We start from the raw sequence: 17,681 nt of genomic DNA, 5'->3' as shown, positions 1-17,681 counted from the left end.
CTCTCTGGGGCGGCGCAGGTGCCGCTCAGCTTCCTGGAGAAGCCCCGGTGGAGCTCACAGGCGGCTACCGGCGGCTGCACAGTCAGCACCTCGTAGGTCGCCACCTGGGCAGCATTAATTTGTCAGCCGCTGCTGACTCAGCCGCTTGATGAGTCACCAGCGCAGATTGCAATTTCCCGACGCCCGTGCGCAGATTCACTTCTGGAATCTACAGGTGCCAATGCCAGCAGGCGTTGCTGCGACACTAGCCATATCAGGATGTTTGCCTTTATCCATAACTTGCACCTTTACAGCTGCAAGAGCTGCGCCTATGCTCTGCAGATCAGATCTGCAGATTCAGATCATAAACCCTGCAAAATACCTTTCCGAAGGGGCGCACCACGTTGGGGTGGTGCATGTTTGCCGACAGGAGAGACTCCAGCCGGTCTTCAGAAATAGAAGCATCGGTGTTGCGGCTGCACAGCACTTTGATGGCCACTGCTTTACCGTGCCATTCTCCTGCAGACAAACTCTATGCGTTCATAGGCATGCTCTGGTAAGGGGGCCAGCAAACTGCAAGCCAACAACTTGGCAGGAGGCCAGCTCTGATCTGACTCAACACAGCAAATGCATCTCGAGAAGGACGTGTTGAGAGGCATGCTTGCAGCTGCCTGGTAATCGGGCCAGCAGGCTGCAAGCCAGTACCTTGACAGGACAGGCCAGCTCTGATCTGACTCAGCCCTGCAATGGCACCTTCAGATGCAAAGATTCAGAGGCATACTCGCAGCAGCCAGTGACAAGGACAACAGGATCCAAATCAGTGAGAGAACTATATTCTACTGGTGTTCTTAAGATTACAATCAGCAGCATCCGCGCATGCCAACACAATCACTACTGCACGCTGTTCCTGCCAGGAGGCAAGTTGCTTCTGCAGACAAGCTGCAGGTAATGGCCGCTGCCTGACCTACCCCTTGTTGGACTCGCAGGATCGAAGCAAGACCCAATCAATCGTAGGCACAGTGCTTTCATTTGTACCGGCCCCCGCCAGCCGGGGCAGACCGTATTATCTGCCTAAACATGGTGCAAAAAAACTGCAGAGCTGGCTGGCTGTGAATGTGACACGGCAGGCCAGAACAGGAGTCGGAGGGCGCACCGCTATAGATGCGTGCGAAGCTGCCGCTGCCGATAAATTTCCTTAAGGTGAGGCCGGGCACAGCTGGGCAGGTCGAGGTGGGGGCAGCGGGTAGTCCGGGCAGGCTGCCCATAGAGCCCTGTGTGCTGACGGAACTGTTCTGCTTCGACAGAGAGCTCTGGCTGCTCGGTGCCCTGGGCAGGTCGCACGACGATGGCCTCGTGAGGGACGATGCCCCGCTGCCGCCGCTGCAGAGCATGCGGCGGACGCTCTGCACGACGTGGCAGGGTGCGTGGACGGAGGGATGTGGCAGAGAGACGTTGCACATGTCCATTTGCTCGAAGACATCTTGCCTACGAAGGTGAGTTGGGGAGGAGGCGCCCATCCCCCGTCCTGTCTCGCCTGCTGGCCCCTGCACAGGCCACAACTCGTCTGTAGTGTCTGAAAGAGATGACACTATCAAACAACATCCTTTAACTTTGCAGCTGCTGACCCAAAGCAATTCAGAGAGCTGTTCTGACGTAAGGCGTCGAGCATTTCAGGACTATCACTCGTTCCGAAAGCTGCTGTGCACGCGCGCACCATGTGTTTCGAATGCTTCAGGATGAATGAATGAATCGCCTCCTTGGTGCGGCCTAGAGACTTTTCACAATAACGCGCTCGACACGCTCTCGACCTGTCGCAATCACATCACGTTCAGAACATCTGGGGCAGATGTTTCGCGCAACAGGTCTCCGCTGCTAAATTCATCTGGAATTCAGGCAGCCTACCGCAGTGATTCCTCCAGCGTCCTGGTAGGTCTGCTCTGCAGCTCTCCTGATCAAGACAGCAGTTGAGCTCTGAATGACTGCGCTCACGGATCCTTTGGCGAAGTCGTCAACTGCCATGCTCAGGATCACACGCAGTTCTTTGGAAGCTACTCGTTCTCTGACCTTCACGAGCGTAGCACCTCCGTCTCGTTTTTGTATGGGACCCCATTCGCCCTTCCGGAAAAATCCTCGAAAGATCTGCCCACGTGGGACGACTTCCAGGATTTTCATCATAAGATGACGCTTTTCGGAGGCTTTCTGTGGGCAACAACAGTCGTGACTCACCAAAGGCGTGATCTAATCTGCAATCGGCGACCACTCATCACTAGCTACGGATCATGTGATATGATGATGCATGCAGCTGCACGTGAAGACTTCTTAGTCCCCAATGATATGTATTTCAGTATGTGTTGAGTCACATCAGCCGCCGATGTGTAGTCGTGCTGATATGCCGGATTTTCGGTACGGTGTGTTCTTTGTGGTTTCTGGCAAAGGGCAACGGCTTCCCAATGTTCTCTATGATAGGATGAATAGGGTGATCCAGGCTCACTTTTTGTGAAGGTGTATATTCATGTTCACTGAATATATATATAATATATGGCACACATAAATACTTCATATAGGGGTAGGAATTTGGCAGCCTTTACATGCAGCTTGTCTGCAGACGCACCTTGCCCTCGGCAGGAAAAGCGTGTAATAATAAAGTACTAATGTATAAACACTGAGCACCGTGCCCACGCTTGATTGGGTCTTGCTTGGATCTGGCGAGTCCATCAAGGGGAGGGACTTTAGCAGCCTTTACTGCAGGTTGTCTGCAGACGCACCTTGCTTCTGGCAGGAAACGCTTGTATTAATAATGATGATAATATGTTCATGCATGCACGTTACTCCCCACTTCATCACGTGATGATATGAAAAGCGACAAATCTAATATTCACAAACTGACATGCATGGCCGCCAATATCGGCACAGAGTGAGACACCCACCAGCAGCAAAGGTATTTACACAAGACTTTGCATGTGCATCGTCTTCCTTCGACAGTACATGAATTAATATTGACCTCTGCATAAATGAAGTCCGAAAGGCATCTTCTGAGCCATGCAACCCAGCACCGTGAATACACAAGCACCGGCTTGTCATGGTTTCAACTCTTGGCAGGAACACCATAAGGTGCTCTTTAAATTAAATTCACCCTCTCCACGCCCCTCACAGGGGAATGTAGATCTTAATTACTTATAGATACCCCTGCCCCCCAACCTGCCAATATGGCAGTGCAAATACATCACTGGCAGGTGCAGGAGCACTAAGACTTCTTCAAAACTTCTTTGAGATCTTCATCAGCTTATGGAAGCATGCACTATAGTAGCTACAATCCCACAGAACGTTGAACTTGCAGTGGGAATCGTCATTGCTGCATACCTCATGCATATGCTAGCTAGCAAGCAATCAAAGCTGAGCACACATTGAATACAGTCAAACAGTGCTCCACGAGTTGACCGTATGCAATAATAGTTAGAGCAGCTAGTAGCAGACCGGGAAGTTGCAAAATTGCTATGTCTGTTTTTGGTGCTTGTGTCCCGAAGAGGGGTGCCAAACACAGCATGCTCATAACCCAGGAATCTGTCAAATGTAGGCATATTCAACATTGTTGAGCCTCAATCGACTCATCGTTTTTAGCGGGGATGATGGTTGCACACGTTCCTTAACTGCACACAGCGCAAGCTTCAGAGTGGAGCTGTCAATTTTGAAAGCTGTCAAATTTGAAGCCACAGCCAAGGATCATCCATGGCATGACATGCATGATGTCAGATCCTGTCCAGTGAACACAAGAGACAGAAAGGGTAAATGTTGTACATATAAAGATATGTGCATCGTGACCCCTCTTGGTAACAACAAAAAGGTTCTCAAAATCTGGCTCACCAATCACCCAAGCACGTGCTTGCGCCTGCACAGACCTTGATGCACGCTGCCTGGTTTGCTGTTCAAACTTTGAACGCACACATAAATCAAAAATCGAATTGCCTAATCTGGCTGCTGACCTGATCGCCTGACCTGGAAAAATTGTATCTGTTGCTTCATCTGGCAACATACAAATCTCGCATGTGCGCACTGGCGCATGCATGCAGCCCCTTTTTCACAGGATTTAGGCTCTCGGCCGCGGCCAGCAGAGAAGTCAGCCGCGCATACACGTCGTTGAAAGTGGGCCGCTGCTCATGTTTGGCGGCCCAGCAGGATTGCAGCAACTCGCCGTACATGGCGGGTGTGTCGTCCGGGACGCGCGGCCGGCCGCCGCAGAACGTGCTGTACAGCACCTGCGTGCATGTGCCGGCACATGTCATCACACTACTGTTATCGTTATTATGACACCCTTTTTCTTGGCAAGAAGCAGGGTGCAGCAGAAGGCTGCCGAGTATATCCTACCCCTTGATGGACTTGCCATCCAAGCAAGAGCCTTATCAACCAGGGGCACGGTGATCAGTTTGTACCGGCACCTGCCACACGTTACTACTATGCACGCCAAACAGCTGCTGACAGGAGCTTTTTCTGCTGATCCATCCTTCCTGCAGGTGTTCAAGGCGGGATATCACACGGCTGTCCAACATTTGCACTAACAGCGACAGGCCCACTCACTCCCTGGTGGCTCTGTCCCGCAGAGGTGGCTTCGCCGCACCACATGCTGGGTAAACTTTCTCGAATTGTGTCTTGTTGAGCACTAAGAAGACCACAGGATCATCCTGTGTCAACCGGCTCATTGTGATGAGGATCTGGACCTCTCTTGGCATAAACTGCTTGCTACTAGAATTGAACTAGTGACAATCGGCGTCCACTGGATGGCGTGTGGCATATGATGTTGGCGCACTGGAGATTCGGATTCGAATTGAATTCAGTTCTGGCCACGGCATTGCGGCAGGGGGCCGTCGCAGCTCAACCGCGGAGCTGTTAGTAATCATCACCAATAACCGTAGTGACTAGTGCTAGCCCCAGCTGGCGCGTGGCGGAGTGAATACTGAGCACCATGCCCACGGTGACTAGGTCTTTGCCTCGGATATGGCAAGTCTTGTCGACGTCAAGCAGTAAGGTTTGCGGCAGCCTCTACCTGCAGCTTGTCTGCAGACGCACCCTGCCTCTGGCAGGAACAGGGTGTAATGTATAATAGTAGTGATCACAAGCTATGATATATCGCTATATAGCGCTGTCGTCGCTGATTACAGTCATGACAATGACAGCCACTGCCGTGACGGTAGACGCTCTATTTACAGTTGTCTGCAGCTTTGTAGGAAGGGACTCTGCCAGTGGCAGCTAGGTAAGTATGCCTTCACTGCCTTAGGTCTACTGCCTGTGGTACTACAACTGATAACTTTAGCCTCTGCTAGAGAGCCTCAGCCTGAGTGCGGGTACTACTGTGTAGAGGAGTACCGTGGTGACTACTGGACTTGCTAAGTGGGAGGTGGAAACTCTATATATTGGCAGTGTCCTGCATATTTGTATTGGCAGTGTCCTGCGTTTGTTGAAAGCCTATCGGACTGAGCCAGCTAACTAAGTCAACTAACGCGGCAGAGGGAGTACCATAGACAAGAGAAGCCTCTTCTTGTGGTCCCTCAGAGGCTCTGGCGCCAGCAGCCGGCAGCAGCCCTGTTGTCCCCACACTTGTATATCACTATAACCTGTCACTGGCACTGGCCTCATGACCCTCAGGGGGTACCAAAGATGACTTTGGACCCCCAATGACCCCGAAGACGGGGGACTCTAATCACCTGAATCATCATCAATTTAGAGTCCCCCGGAAAGAAGTTTCAGGGGTCGTCGCCCCAAACCTGGAACCCTATTGCATTGGGCAACACCCCTCCTCCCCTGCTTGCCTTCCAATAAAGTATCCGTAATGCTGTCTGCCGCATAGCAAACGCCTTTTTGAATAGTTTTGGCTGAGATGTGAGCCCTCAATCATGGGTATCTTCAGCAAAGGCAAGTCCAAGCAGAGCAAGTTCGATTTCTACATCCATGTTCACACACTTTCGCCCTGGCCAGCACAATATAGCAAGCTCGTATTGGAATGGCAGCGAGGAGGCAGCAGGAAGGGATGGACGAAGCCAGTCGGACCCACTGTGGGCCAGCCAGGCAGGATGTGGGCAACCTACGATATCGAGCAAGACTTCGCTGTGCCTTGCACTCTTTACCAGGTGATTGTTGGTAGCACTATTGGTCCCAAAAGCTTTTCCAAGCATAATGCATTGTTCTGAGGTATTCATTATGTTTTTGAAGTCACTACAAGTTAGTTTAGGATGCTGCACAAAGACTCAGTAACACTGTCTGGCCGACCTGGAAGCACACGCGCTCTATTGTCTGTCATTGGATCCTGTCAACTTTATCTATCGAGAAAAATGTCTTGCAATGTGTATCTGCGGTGTTTGTATTGCTTCAAAACGTAGATTGGGGAACCAAAGACTTGCTGATATTGCGAGAACAATGAAGTGGAGGCATGTTGTACACATTTCCTGTGTGCATTGATATTTCACCCTCGCAGCAAGTTCGCTAGTGGCAAGTGCAGCCTAAGAAGTTTAGGTGACAAGGCTGAATCTAGGCATGGGCCACCATTTCTGCCCACTCTGAGCGTTCCCTTCTGCTGCTGGACTGAAACAGAAGTCAATCGTTCACGCAATAAGAATTCTGGTAGGAACACGCCCTTTGCGGATGTGGGCAGAGGCCTGAGTCTTTTGGAGGTGCTGGGCCTGCTTTGATGGCTTCATGGGCTTTGCGCAGGCACACAACTCCCAGCAGCTTAGCTAAAATCGCTTGCTGTGCAGGGCCGATGTCAGGCCGATGTACAATGCCACCTAGCACACCACACCTGTCATCGCAACACCTCACACGCTGCAGCATCCCACATGCCAGTGTGTCATTGTGCAGGAGGGCAAGCCTCGGCCAGGGCAGCTGGGCCCTTTCGACAAGAAGTGGTTGATGCTGGCGGTGCAGGATCTGGCAGCTTCCAAGGCTGCTGCCGGGAAAGAGCCGCTCGGCCGCGTAGTCATCAACCTGGCCGACTTTGCCTGCGAGGACGGCCGCGCAACTCAGGCCTTCACTGTCGCCTGCTCCAGATCCATCTCTGCGGCTGTAGGAGAGGCCAAACTGCTGGTCACAATCGGGTGCGTGCCTGCAGCACCAACTTACTGCTGCACGCCACACGGCGTGACAGTATCATAGTGGCGTGCATGGCTTTGGTTTGAGTGGCATATTATTGTGGAAGACCTTGGAGTGAAACCTAATACCGTATTAGTGCTTCCATTGGTCATATCTTCTGCTGTCTGATGTACATCAGATAACAGAATTTACGTGCTGCCATCCTGGGTGCTTTGCGGGGTGGGGGATGCATTCAATGTGCCATGCATGCCCATGTCTCATGGGCCAGCAGCCACTTCCGATCTCTTTAAAGTCCGACCTCCAAGTCTGATTCCTGTGTCTGGAAAGCCTAAAGATTCCTTGCAAGCACGGAATGTGCCAGCTCCTTTCAGTCAGCATGCATGCTGACAAGCTCGTAGCCCCCAGATTGCAGATGGCTTTTGCCCAACCTGACCTGGGGTTGAGGGATGCAAATCATGACTGCCCCTTTCTCTTCACTCAAGGGTGGGGCATGTGACAGCATGAGCGTGCATGTGCCGGCAGGTGCGTGGTCGCTGACAAGGGCAAGCGCGGCGGCGGCAAGGATCTGCTGAGCACAATGAGCAGCCAGCAGTCCAGCGGGTTTGAGACGGCCGGTGCCGAGACAGATGAAGGTGCGCAGACAATCTGCGCAGCTCCTCACAACCCCTATCTGCAAGACTTCTTAGACAACAAATCTTTATTTTGGGCAAGGGTTTCCAATATAGATTAGAGAGGAGTCGAGACCAACCAAGGTGCTCACTTCCTTACAGCCCATCTGCAAGGCTATTAGAATGCAGTACATAGCTGTATGGGGCAAGGCCTTACAAGTTGAATACCAGAGGAACTCAGACCGACGAAGGTGGCGCCATGCACAATTCGCAGCTCCTTACACCCCATGTGCAATGCCTGTTAATAGTACGTTTTTTGAATGGCAACAAGGGCTTTCAGGTATAGGTCAGAGAGGAGACCGAGATCGACCAAAAGTATGCATGCCCATTGCGCAGCTCATCACAGTCCATCTGCAAGATTTGCGTGTGCAAATGCTGGCCAGGGTTTTGCATTGCACCTGAAGGAATGTGACCTGAGTCAAGTGTGTGGGGTCACATCGAGTTTGCGGCCACCCATGTGAGAGTTTTGGGATGCATGGGAGCTGATCATCTGGAGGGAATTTGCACGCAGACTCGGGGAGCTACCTGCACTCGGGCCGCAGCACGCCGCGGTCGTCCGTGATGATGTCATCGGCCTACGGCACCTCGGCCCGTAGCGCGGCCGAGCCGGCTGCGGCCAGCGCGCGCATCGGCGGAGGGCATGCGCGGCAGACGAGCGAGCAGTATGACGAGGACGGCTTCCTGCTGGATTCCGCGCAGCCCTCGCGTCGGGTGTGTCTCTTTCTGGAGCCCCTTGTGACATGTCATCTGCCCAAGGCTCTTCCCCTTGTCTTGTTGCATGCATGCAAGCTATGCTTCTCTCTCTCTTAGTCTCAGTCTCACGCCCTCTCAGCAAAGGAATGGGGCAGCGCACGCAGAGGTCTGCCCTATGTCTAAATCCAAAACCTGACCACATTCCGCGCCCAAACTACCATGCGGAATGCAGTGACTCGAACATGGGGCAGTTTGCTTTTTGAGATGGGTTGGCTCACCCAGCAGAACTTGCTGCTCCATGACCTATGACGCATCTCTACTTGCAGACACTCTACAATTTCCGCTGAACATTTTCCCGCTGAAATTAGTCGTGCTTCGCTGTGACAGGTCAGCGAGGCCGGGGCCGCCAGCTCATCAGCGCAGCCGTCACAGACCGTGCAGCGCGAGGGCCGCGCAGCAGACAGCGGGTCAGACAGTGACTCAGAGGACGATCTCCTGAGCCGGGTGCGCATGCATGCTTTTGTGTGCTCATCCGAATTTTTCTCCCACATAACGCACCACTTCGTGGTCAAATCTGTGGTAAACGTAATCTCAGGATTTGGGCTTTGTTTTCCTAGTTCCTTGGACTGTACAACATGCATTAATGACATGTTCTGCCATTGATAAGTGTAATGATAATAATCCTATCGATCCGGACTTTTCCTATGTGATGCATGACTCTGAAGCATGCAAAATCTGGACACAAGACAGAGCAATGTTAAACCAGCTATGTCCAACTGCATGCATCGCACAGCGCTGCTGAGCTTTTGGGGCCACCCCTAACAGATTTTTTGCCTGGATTCACGATTGGTGTTCTGATTGGTGGAGGAAGTGCAAGAACTGAGAAGACAGGAGAACTTTAAAGCGGGTGTTGCTTGACGTATGTATTCCTCTGGGACTGGAAACCTATAATTGTGAAAATATGATAAAATACAGTAATAAAAAAAAGGCATGCGCGCAGGCGGCTGATGCGATGGAAAAGAGGGGGGACCTGCCTCCGGTAGCGTTACCTCCCCAGCGCAGCCTGGGGCGGACCCCCCAGGTGGTCAGCCCCTTCTCAGCCACAGAACGCCCTCTTACGACAGCACCGCTGAACCAGGTGTGCGCCACATCAGACCGCATGCAAATCTCAAATAAATTTTTTGAGCCTATGGCCTGAGATGGTACAGGCGTAAGAGGAGCAATCTATTTAATGACATGCAAAGCAGGGATGCTTGAAGACAGTTCTGGCTCGGTCTATGGGGTACTCAATCACTTGGGTGCACACACATTATGTTTCCAGACGTTTTGGTGCCAGTTCAATATGAAAGGAAAAAGGCATGTACGGTATGTAAGTGTCAGCACCCACAGGAGCCCCACAGAACAGCTTTGTCAGGTCATTGTCCCGTATGTGGCTGGCTCACTTCTGCATTGCTCTTTCAGGACTTGCCGAGCATGGGCTTTGCACCTTTTCCCTTTGCTAAATCCAGCAGTCCAAAAGCTCATCGATTGTTGATCAATTGATGAACTCTAAATATAAGCTGCACTTGTTGAAGCATCTGCGGTTTTGAAATCGGAGTGTTACCTGTGCGGGCGTTGCAGCTGCAGAGCCTTGTTTTGCAGTCTAAGCTCCTTGCGCATCCTGTGCAATCTTTGCAGTCATGACCGCTTTACAAATGCAAAACTGCAGAAAGAAGTGGAGCTTCTGAGATGCGAACTGGTGTCTTGTGCAGGCGCCGCAGCTGCAGAGCAGCAGTTCTGCTCCGAGGGAGCGCCGTTTTGCGCCGGGGCCGGCCGCGGTTGAGTCGCCGAAATCCCCCGACGTGGATGCTAGCACAAACCCTTTTGCAGACCCCCCGGCCGCCGCCACAAACCCCTTCCTGGACCCCTCCCTGCAGCCCAAGCGGGCCTCCCCTGCAACGCCGGAACCCGGTGCGCTGCATTATCTTTGGACTTGAATTTTTCGTTCAGACCCTTGCATCGTCCCCCCGCTACAGCCAAACTGGAGCAGGCTGCAGTAGGCACGCTCAGCCCTTTGAAAGCTCTTTTTTAGTATTATCATTATGCTTCAGAGACCTTTTGGGAGCCACCAGACGCTCACTGGTCTTGTGGGCAGTCTGTCACGGCCTATCTTTACACCACAAAGTACTCATGTGTCTGCATTCTGTCAATCCTGATACTGGAGGTCAGACACCTTTTCACCAGCCATGACGCTGGCCACAGAAAGCGGCCTGCGTGACTTTGCAACATCCCAAGCCACTGGGCTTTCCTGATACCGTAGAGACCGGTCTAAACCCCGCAGAAAATATTGATTTTCGGCGAAAAAGGGGTGATGATTAAGACCCTATCTCCCATAACGTAAACCCTATGACAATTTTGAGACCAGATTCGGAAAGCTCTCGACAAGCCCGATCCATTTGAGCAGGCGAGGAGGATTCCAAGCCGGGCCCGAACCCGTTCATCCCCAACACGCCGACCTCACCGGAGACACCCAGCGACCTGCGCGCATCGGCATTCTCCGGCAGCCGCAGCCTGCCCGCCGCCGTGCCGGCATTCTCCGCGGCAGAGAGCAGGTGAATGTTTGATTGTCTATCTCTTGGCTGCAGAGCATCTTTGGCATGCACAAAGGTGATGGTGCCTTCATGGACAGAGAGGAAAAGATCGCGGTTGTGGATACTTTTGCTGTTGCTTGCTTCTATTCCAGGCCTCATGTGAAATGACCCATTGTGCATAGATGTTTGGAATGTTTGTGGGACTTGACCTGGCAAGCAGCACTGAAATGGCCACGTCAGCGGACAACTTGCGGCGTGAAGATAAGAGAATGCTGCATGGGATAGGGGGATGGGAGAAGAAAGCATGTGAGATTACTAATGTTGTTGCTTTCTGCAATTGCAGGGCGCAACGGCAGGCGCTGGCGACGCCCGGGTCGGCGCTGGGCGGCTGGAAGCCGCGGGGAAGCCAGCATGCGCGCATCGGCAGCCGCGAAGCCATCTTCTACGATGACGACGCTGGCGCCAAAGCCACGCCCTTCCCCAGCTCAGACAAGTGGGCCTGCCCTATTCACATTTCATTTTAAGTACGGTATTTGTGCTGTTAGTTTTGTTGTGTATCTCTTTTTGTTGCACAAGTGAAACAGATGTAGCTGTTTCTGGAGGTCCAGAAACGATGCATCTTTGGGAATGATCTTGCATTGGTAACATCTTCTTTCTCGAGTGCTGCTTCCATGCATGCATGGGCCTGATGCCGGTGACAGCTTTGGGCCAGTAGCAAATGCTGGACAGCTCCTGATTACTTGTGCTCCCTGACACCGCGTAACGGGGCAATGCGGGGCATAATTGAGACTGTTGGCTGGGAACAGAATTCTGGTAGTTTTGCCTTGGCCAGGGTTGTGCTGGTCTGCGTCCTGGTGCCCGGCAGGATCTCAGGAATGTGACTTCTACTTGTGAGGATTGCTCCCAACCAGGAGAGAGCGGGAATGCCTCTCCTGCAGCCGTTATCGGTGCCCTTAATTGGATTATCAAGGGCATCCTCTTTGCAGGAACATTGTGTGGAATAATATAATGAGGATGTAGGGTTTTAAAGAACAGTAATAGAATGGGATCCCTGATAATGGATGAGAATAAAGGGGGTTGCTGTTGATGTGCAGGGTGGAGAGGGGGGCGACCCCCCGGAAGCTGGCGCACGAGGGAACGCCCTCCTATGCGAGCACCTCTGGGATTGTGAGCTCCGGCCTGCCCTCCAGCCAATCGCTGCCGCCGCAGCGACCCGTCCCCGTCCCCGGCATCAATCCGCCGGCGTTCCCTCCCGCCGCCGCGCCGCGGCCGAGCGCGCAGCCGCCGGCCGGCCCGGCCGCGAGTCGATCAAACGGCGATGCCAAGGTATGATGCACTCTGTGCTCCTTTCACAAGCCAAATGACACGCCCATGTGGTCTTGCTTATCTGCTGGCTTGCGTATCTGCCAGGAGATAGAGTTGAATTAAGAGAGGTATTCTAAGAGGATCTTCTGACAGTCAACGGTGCATCCCGGGGCCCGTAACCAGATGCAAAGGATACTTCCGCGGATCATTAGATTGAGGCGCAGACCTGCCCAAATGCTGAAAGCTGACCTCCTGGTCCTCTTTTGCCGCTGCTGTGCATGCATGCATGACTTCATGACCAATTCTCAATCAGCTATCCCTGTGGCGCAGGATCCCCAGAGCAAAGCAGACAAGGATGTGTCGGAGCTGCCAGTAAAGGCAAAAACCGCTCTCCTGGAAAAAGCCAACGCGCAGGCGCCGCCTCCACAACCAGGTGCAGCTTTATTATCATTCTCCGTTTTGGTCCTACATCCAGGTTTTCACACGCAATGGACGAAACAGGAGTTAGCCTGCGTGGCGCACAGTGATACGGTGAGCAATGTGTGTTTTGCATGCACACTTGCCATTGCAACATAAACACAGGTCAAATTGTCTACTGATACCTTGTGACAGCCTACATCGAGGAAGAGCATCGAGGCAGCGCCTGCAATTTGCCGCTGCAGTGTGATTGACAGCCATGCGTATACAATGTTTCATGTGCCTACCCTTTACCGGCTATTTTTTGTTTTCCAGGACAGTTTGGGCAAACATTAACTCTTGCAGTGGCACCATGCCCTCAATGCTTTGATTGAGGATAAACGTCGTTTCAGCGTTTGCAGACTGCAGCTGCGCCAACCGACAGACCACCAAGTTGCCGGTATAGCATATGCTCAGGCAGAGCAAAACTCTTGCAGTGAAAATTCCACACTGGAAAGTTCCTTAATTGGAATGCAAAGAAGATGCCTCTGAATCGCAGCTGCGCCGGCGGACGGCCGCGCGCCGGCCGCGAAACCGACAGCGGCCGATGCGCCGGCACTAGCGGCGGCGCTGGCTTCCCCGCAGCTTCTCAGCGCGGCGATGCGCGCGAAGCAGAACGCTGACTCATCGGCCAGCAAGGAATCTGTCGCATCATCCCCCCCAATGCTGGCCAGCCCCCAGGTACATCCCAAAAATTCCCACCCTGTCCCCCAATCTTTTCTGCGTTGGTGTCATCAGCAGGGCAGTATTGTCGGGACAACCAGATCCTGGCAAGGACCAGTGTAGGCTTACTAGGCCCTATAGATGCAACGGTGGCCGCTGCATAATCTCTTGATCCTGAATCAGAAAGCATGATAGTTCGTGGGTGCTGATGCAACGTGTACGTTGACCTACTGCTTCAGCAATCCACCGGCATTTGCAATGCGATCAACAGCGCTCTTAGGCCAGAGGTGTCTTGCATATTTGCACGCATTGCATGATATCCGCGAGGCGGTCCTGTCTTCTTACTTGGCGCACGCACTGCCTCGTGAGTTGCATCATCCCTGGTCAGAACATGACGGAGAAGACATTTCACTGATATTCTGATAATTTGTTGAGCAGGTGAGCAAGCTGCGGTCGGCGATTCTGCACAAGGCGCCTCCGCCGTCAGATGCAGGCTCAGTATCTTCCATGGACGAGGGATCTGACGATGAGTCACCCGTGGCGAGCCCGGAGCGGCCTTCGAATATGAGCGCGGGTTTGAAACAGGAGGCGGCCTATTCTGGCTCCGGGTCCCCGCGCTCCCGGACTCCCCAGCCGCGGTCCCCCCTGTCCAAGGTTCTTTCTTCCCTCAGGAGCTGCCGTGCACCTTCCTGCTCTTTGGCAGGGTTACAAGAAATTTACTGCTCGGCTTTGCTTGGCATGCTTGATTTCTAGCTCAGGGTCCGTTGTTCCTTCTGCTTTTGTGACCTTCACCCCAATGTGTGAAGTGTGATCTGCACACATCAGTCTATTCACATAAGCATGTGAGGAGGCAGCCCGATGTGGTCCTGACCTTTGGATCTTTTTATGAATTGTTTCCACGTCCGGAATCTGGGGCAGAAGTTGACGGGGGCGGCTGCATGCATGCAGGCGCCTATTGTGGACCCCTTTGACGAGGTGTTTGGCAGCCGCGGCAGCAGCCCTGACCGAGCGCAGCGCAGCAGGGACGCCTCTCCACAGGTGACCCAGCAACTTTGCATTGTAGTTGTTATTGTTGTTTTTACCCGCTTTTCCTGCCAAGAGGCAGGGTGCGTCTGCAGACAAGCTGCAGTTAAAAGGCTGCCGCAAGCCTACCCCTCGATGGACTTGCCAAGTCCAAGCAAGACCCAAATAAGTGGGCACGGTGCTCAGTGCTTTCCGCCCCCTGCCAGCCAGGGCCAGTTTTGCATGCTGGAAACAAATGAACAACCTTTTTAGTGGCAGCCGTCAGCAGAATACCCAATAGAATACATAGAATGGCTGATCCCATTATGCATGCTGCTTTTGAGAAATCAGAGTCTTTTTGCATGCTGCCATTTGTGAACGCGTGCCCCACGATTGAAGCTGCCAAATTCTCAGTTGCGCACATACTTTTACGCTTTCTGCCATTCTGGTGATGGCTTGACCAGCTTTGGGATTGCCCAAAGAACAGTGTTTGAGTCTGCACCAAGGAGGAGCTGCCCGTTATTGTGCTCCCCTCTCTTGAGGAGGCGACTTGTCCTGCGAAGGCCCTTGCACGTCAAGTGTACATCCTTCGCGCAAAGACCAGCAAGCACCGTGTCAAGTCTTGCTTGTTGATCGTCCTGCAGGCATGATCACTTGACTTTCCTGTGTGGGGTACCTCTGCTCCTCATCAGGCAATGAAGACGTGTGTGTATGTCTCTGCTCAGGCTGCCAGCAGAGCCGGCCCGGATCAGGGGAGGGGGGCCTACGGGGCGGAGGCGGCGACGGCTGCCCGGCCGGGCAGCGCGGAGCCTGCCCATGCGGGCAGGCCGCTCGTCGAGCCGCGCAAATCCTTCCTCAGCGAAGGTGCGCTGTCCTTTTGCGTTTGGCCTCTGACTGCAGCTTAAGCCCTGCTGGCACAAAAAATATTGTGCTCATGTGCCTGTCTTGGGCTTTCAAATTTGATGACCTGTCAGGAGAGTTGGCATGCATGAAAGAGAGCACGAGCGCTAACTAATGAGCAAGGAAGTGGAGCCACTGAAGTGCCTAGCAGCAAGCGAGCTCCAACATGGCTTTCTGGCATTCCACATTTCTCCCCGACGTTTCCTTGAAACGCCAATGGAGGGTGCCCCTTGAGAAGAGGATCGTGAGGATCTGCGCATGACTTTGTTGGGACGCTGGCTGCTTGCAGCAGGATATTTTTTGGGCAATCAGATGAGAGACCTAGAGGTCCTCGAAGAACACTCAAAGCCCTCCCGAGACCTGATAAAATGGCTGCTGGCACATGCAGAGGATCGGGAGGACCTGCGCATGTTTGAGGAGGGCGTCTCGAGCCCCACTCCGCTGCATGCGGCCTGGAGCGCTGCCGCCTCGTCTCTGCAGATGCGCCACGCGCTGCCAGAGGTGACTCACCCTCTGAGCATCATGTCATCATTACTGTGACCTAAGCATCATGCGAAGCTGATGAGACGCCAGGGGTCACTACAGGCTGCATCCCCAAATGACCTACATCACTTATGCGCTGCGTGCAAGAAACTGCCTGTAATATCTGCCCTGCAAACCTGACTGCAGCATGCATACTTGACCTCATCTTGTCCATGGAAATGATTGCAAGAAGGCCCCGACAATTCTGCAATGGGCGTCACAGCTGAGGGATTTTCTCCGTTGCATTTCAGCTGACATGTCCCCTGCTGAATTGGAGCATGCACATGAAAATGATTGCGAATCTGTCCTTTCTGACAACGTAACATTTTGAAACAGGAATCCGGGACGCCAAACGGAGACGCTGTTCACCGGCCGGAGTCGCGCCCGATGTCGGCCGGCGGCGCGGCCGACCCGAGCGGCGCGCTCGTCGAGCGGCTGCAGCGCGAGCTGCGCACCGTTGCCGCCCTGGAGGTCCGCCCTTTAATTACCCCTCCCATTTTATTCACCCTCGACCGACTCGATCGACAATCCCTGATGCTGGCGCACCCAAGAAGGGGTTCAGTGGAATATAAGTATGTTGCTGTGTTCTGGCCCGGCCTGGCTGCAGCGCGAGGTGCGCAGCACTGGAGGTCTGCCCTGATGAGAAGAAGTATAATATTAGTTTTCAATGTGGACTTCAAGGATTGTCTTGCAGATTATGTTGCATCCCCTTGCGTGATGAGCAGACGTGTGTACATCTGACGGCTGCCTGCCGTTGCTCCATCCTGCCAGACTGGGACATGCCATTTCGGGCATTCTGTGCCCCATGTGCTTTTGGTACATGACAAGGTTTTTGCCAGCGTTACTGAGGCTCATGTCAAGCCTGCTGCATGCGTGCAATCTTTGCACTTTGGCAATGCTTCCGTCGCGCAGGCCGCGATGTACACGGTGCGGGCCGGCAAGGGCTCAGCTAATAATATGCTAGGGGTCTAGGTTCGCATGCAACTAGATTCAGACGTTCAATGCGCAAGGTTGTTGATGCGCAGGCCGCGGTGTACACGGTGCGGGCCGGGAAGGGCGGCGCAAAGCGGGTCAAAGCGCGCTCCTGCCACGCCCCGGCTCGGCGGCTGGCGCGGACCACGATCAGCCTCGGCCCCGAGGAGGGTATCCTCTTCGGGCTGCGCGCCGTCAGGTGCGCGGCGTTCCCTGACTCCCAGCTCACATTGTTAAGCACCATGTATTGAGAACGATGTGCAGTTTGGAAATTTCTATTGTTGCACCGATACCTTTGTGCGCCGTCACAGCCATTGTGCGTGCTCCGTCAACGCTTTGATCTAATAGCTATTATGAGCAAGCGACGCAAGATCTGCAGGCTGGAAGTTTCTATTTTGGCAACAGCCTCCCCTGTCCTTTGTCTGGCCCAATTTATATTGTTATGAGGAGCTAGTCATGTGCTCCAGGCCACCGTCTTCGGAAAATTTGTGCGGCTGTTTTTGTGATGCCACACACACTGCTGAAGCTTGTGCTGATGCCTGTCAGTCCCTGTCTTGCTGCAGGGCGGTTGAGGCGGCAGCGGAGGCGAGCAACGACGTGGTGGGCCGGGCGTTCTGGTGGAGCAACTGCATTCAGCTGCGCTGGATGCTCTGGGCAATGTCGCACGGCGGATCTCTGGACAACTCCGATCTCGGCATCGAAATTGCGCCCGCTGTCGACGACTTCGACTGGGTCATGCAGGCGCGCTTTTTCCTCTGTAGCATGCGGGATGCTTGCAAGTTGGCTTTTCTGACTGCCAGACTTTCACACCGGCAGCGTTCTGCTCTGGCAACTTTCTGGCAGACTGTGTGTAGAGTAGTTTTGGGACAGGGCG

The 17,681-nt window shown here is 53.5% G+C and overlaps 1 protein-coding gene across 1 annotated transcript; it reads left to right on the top strand.

The window, feature by feature from the left end:
* The first annotated feature begins 5,799 nt into the window (after positions 1 to 5,799).
* On the top strand, positions 5,800 to 9,102 carry COCSUDRAFT_54957 (hypothetical protein). Its single transcript, XM_005642851.1, has 5 exons — positions 5,800 to 6,098; positions 6,826 to 7,061; positions 7,579 to 7,688; positions 8,236 to 8,435; positions 8,805 to 9,102. Exons 1-5 carry the CDS (start codon positions 5,865 to 5,867, stop codon positions 9,078 to 9,080), a joined length of 1,056 nt encoding a protein of 351 aa, XP_005642908.1. The 5' UTR covers positions 5,800 to 5,864; the 3' UTR covers positions 9,081 to 9,102.
* Positions 9,103 to 17,681: the final 8,579 nt, after the last annotated feature.

The sequence above is a fragment of the Coccomyxa subellipsoidea genome, assembly GCF_000258705.1.
Source record: "Coccomyxa subellipsoidea C-169, whole genome shotgun sequence".
Classification (NCBI taxonomy): domain Eukaryota; kingdom Viridiplantae; phylum Chlorophyta; class Trebouxiophyceae; family Coccomyxaceae; genus Coccomyxa; species Coccomyxa subellipsoidea.
The sequence above is the reverse complement of the archived record's forward strand: the minus strand, read 5'-3'. Positions and strand labels throughout refer to the sequence as shown.

Coding starts and splice junctions, on each gene's coding strand:
- COCSUDRAFT_54957 (XM_005642851.1), top strand. CDS start 5,865: ATGGGTATCTTCAGCAAAGGCAAGTCCAAGCAGAGCAAGTTCGATTTC. Junction 6,099..6,825: donor TGCCTTGCACTCTTTACCAG/GTGATTGTTGGT, acceptor GTCATTGTGCAG/GAGGGCAAGCCTCGGCCAGG. Junction 8,436..8,804: donor CCGCGCAGCCCTCGCGTCGG/GTGTGTCTCTTT, acceptor TCGCTGTGACAG/GTCAGCGAGGCCGGGGCCGC.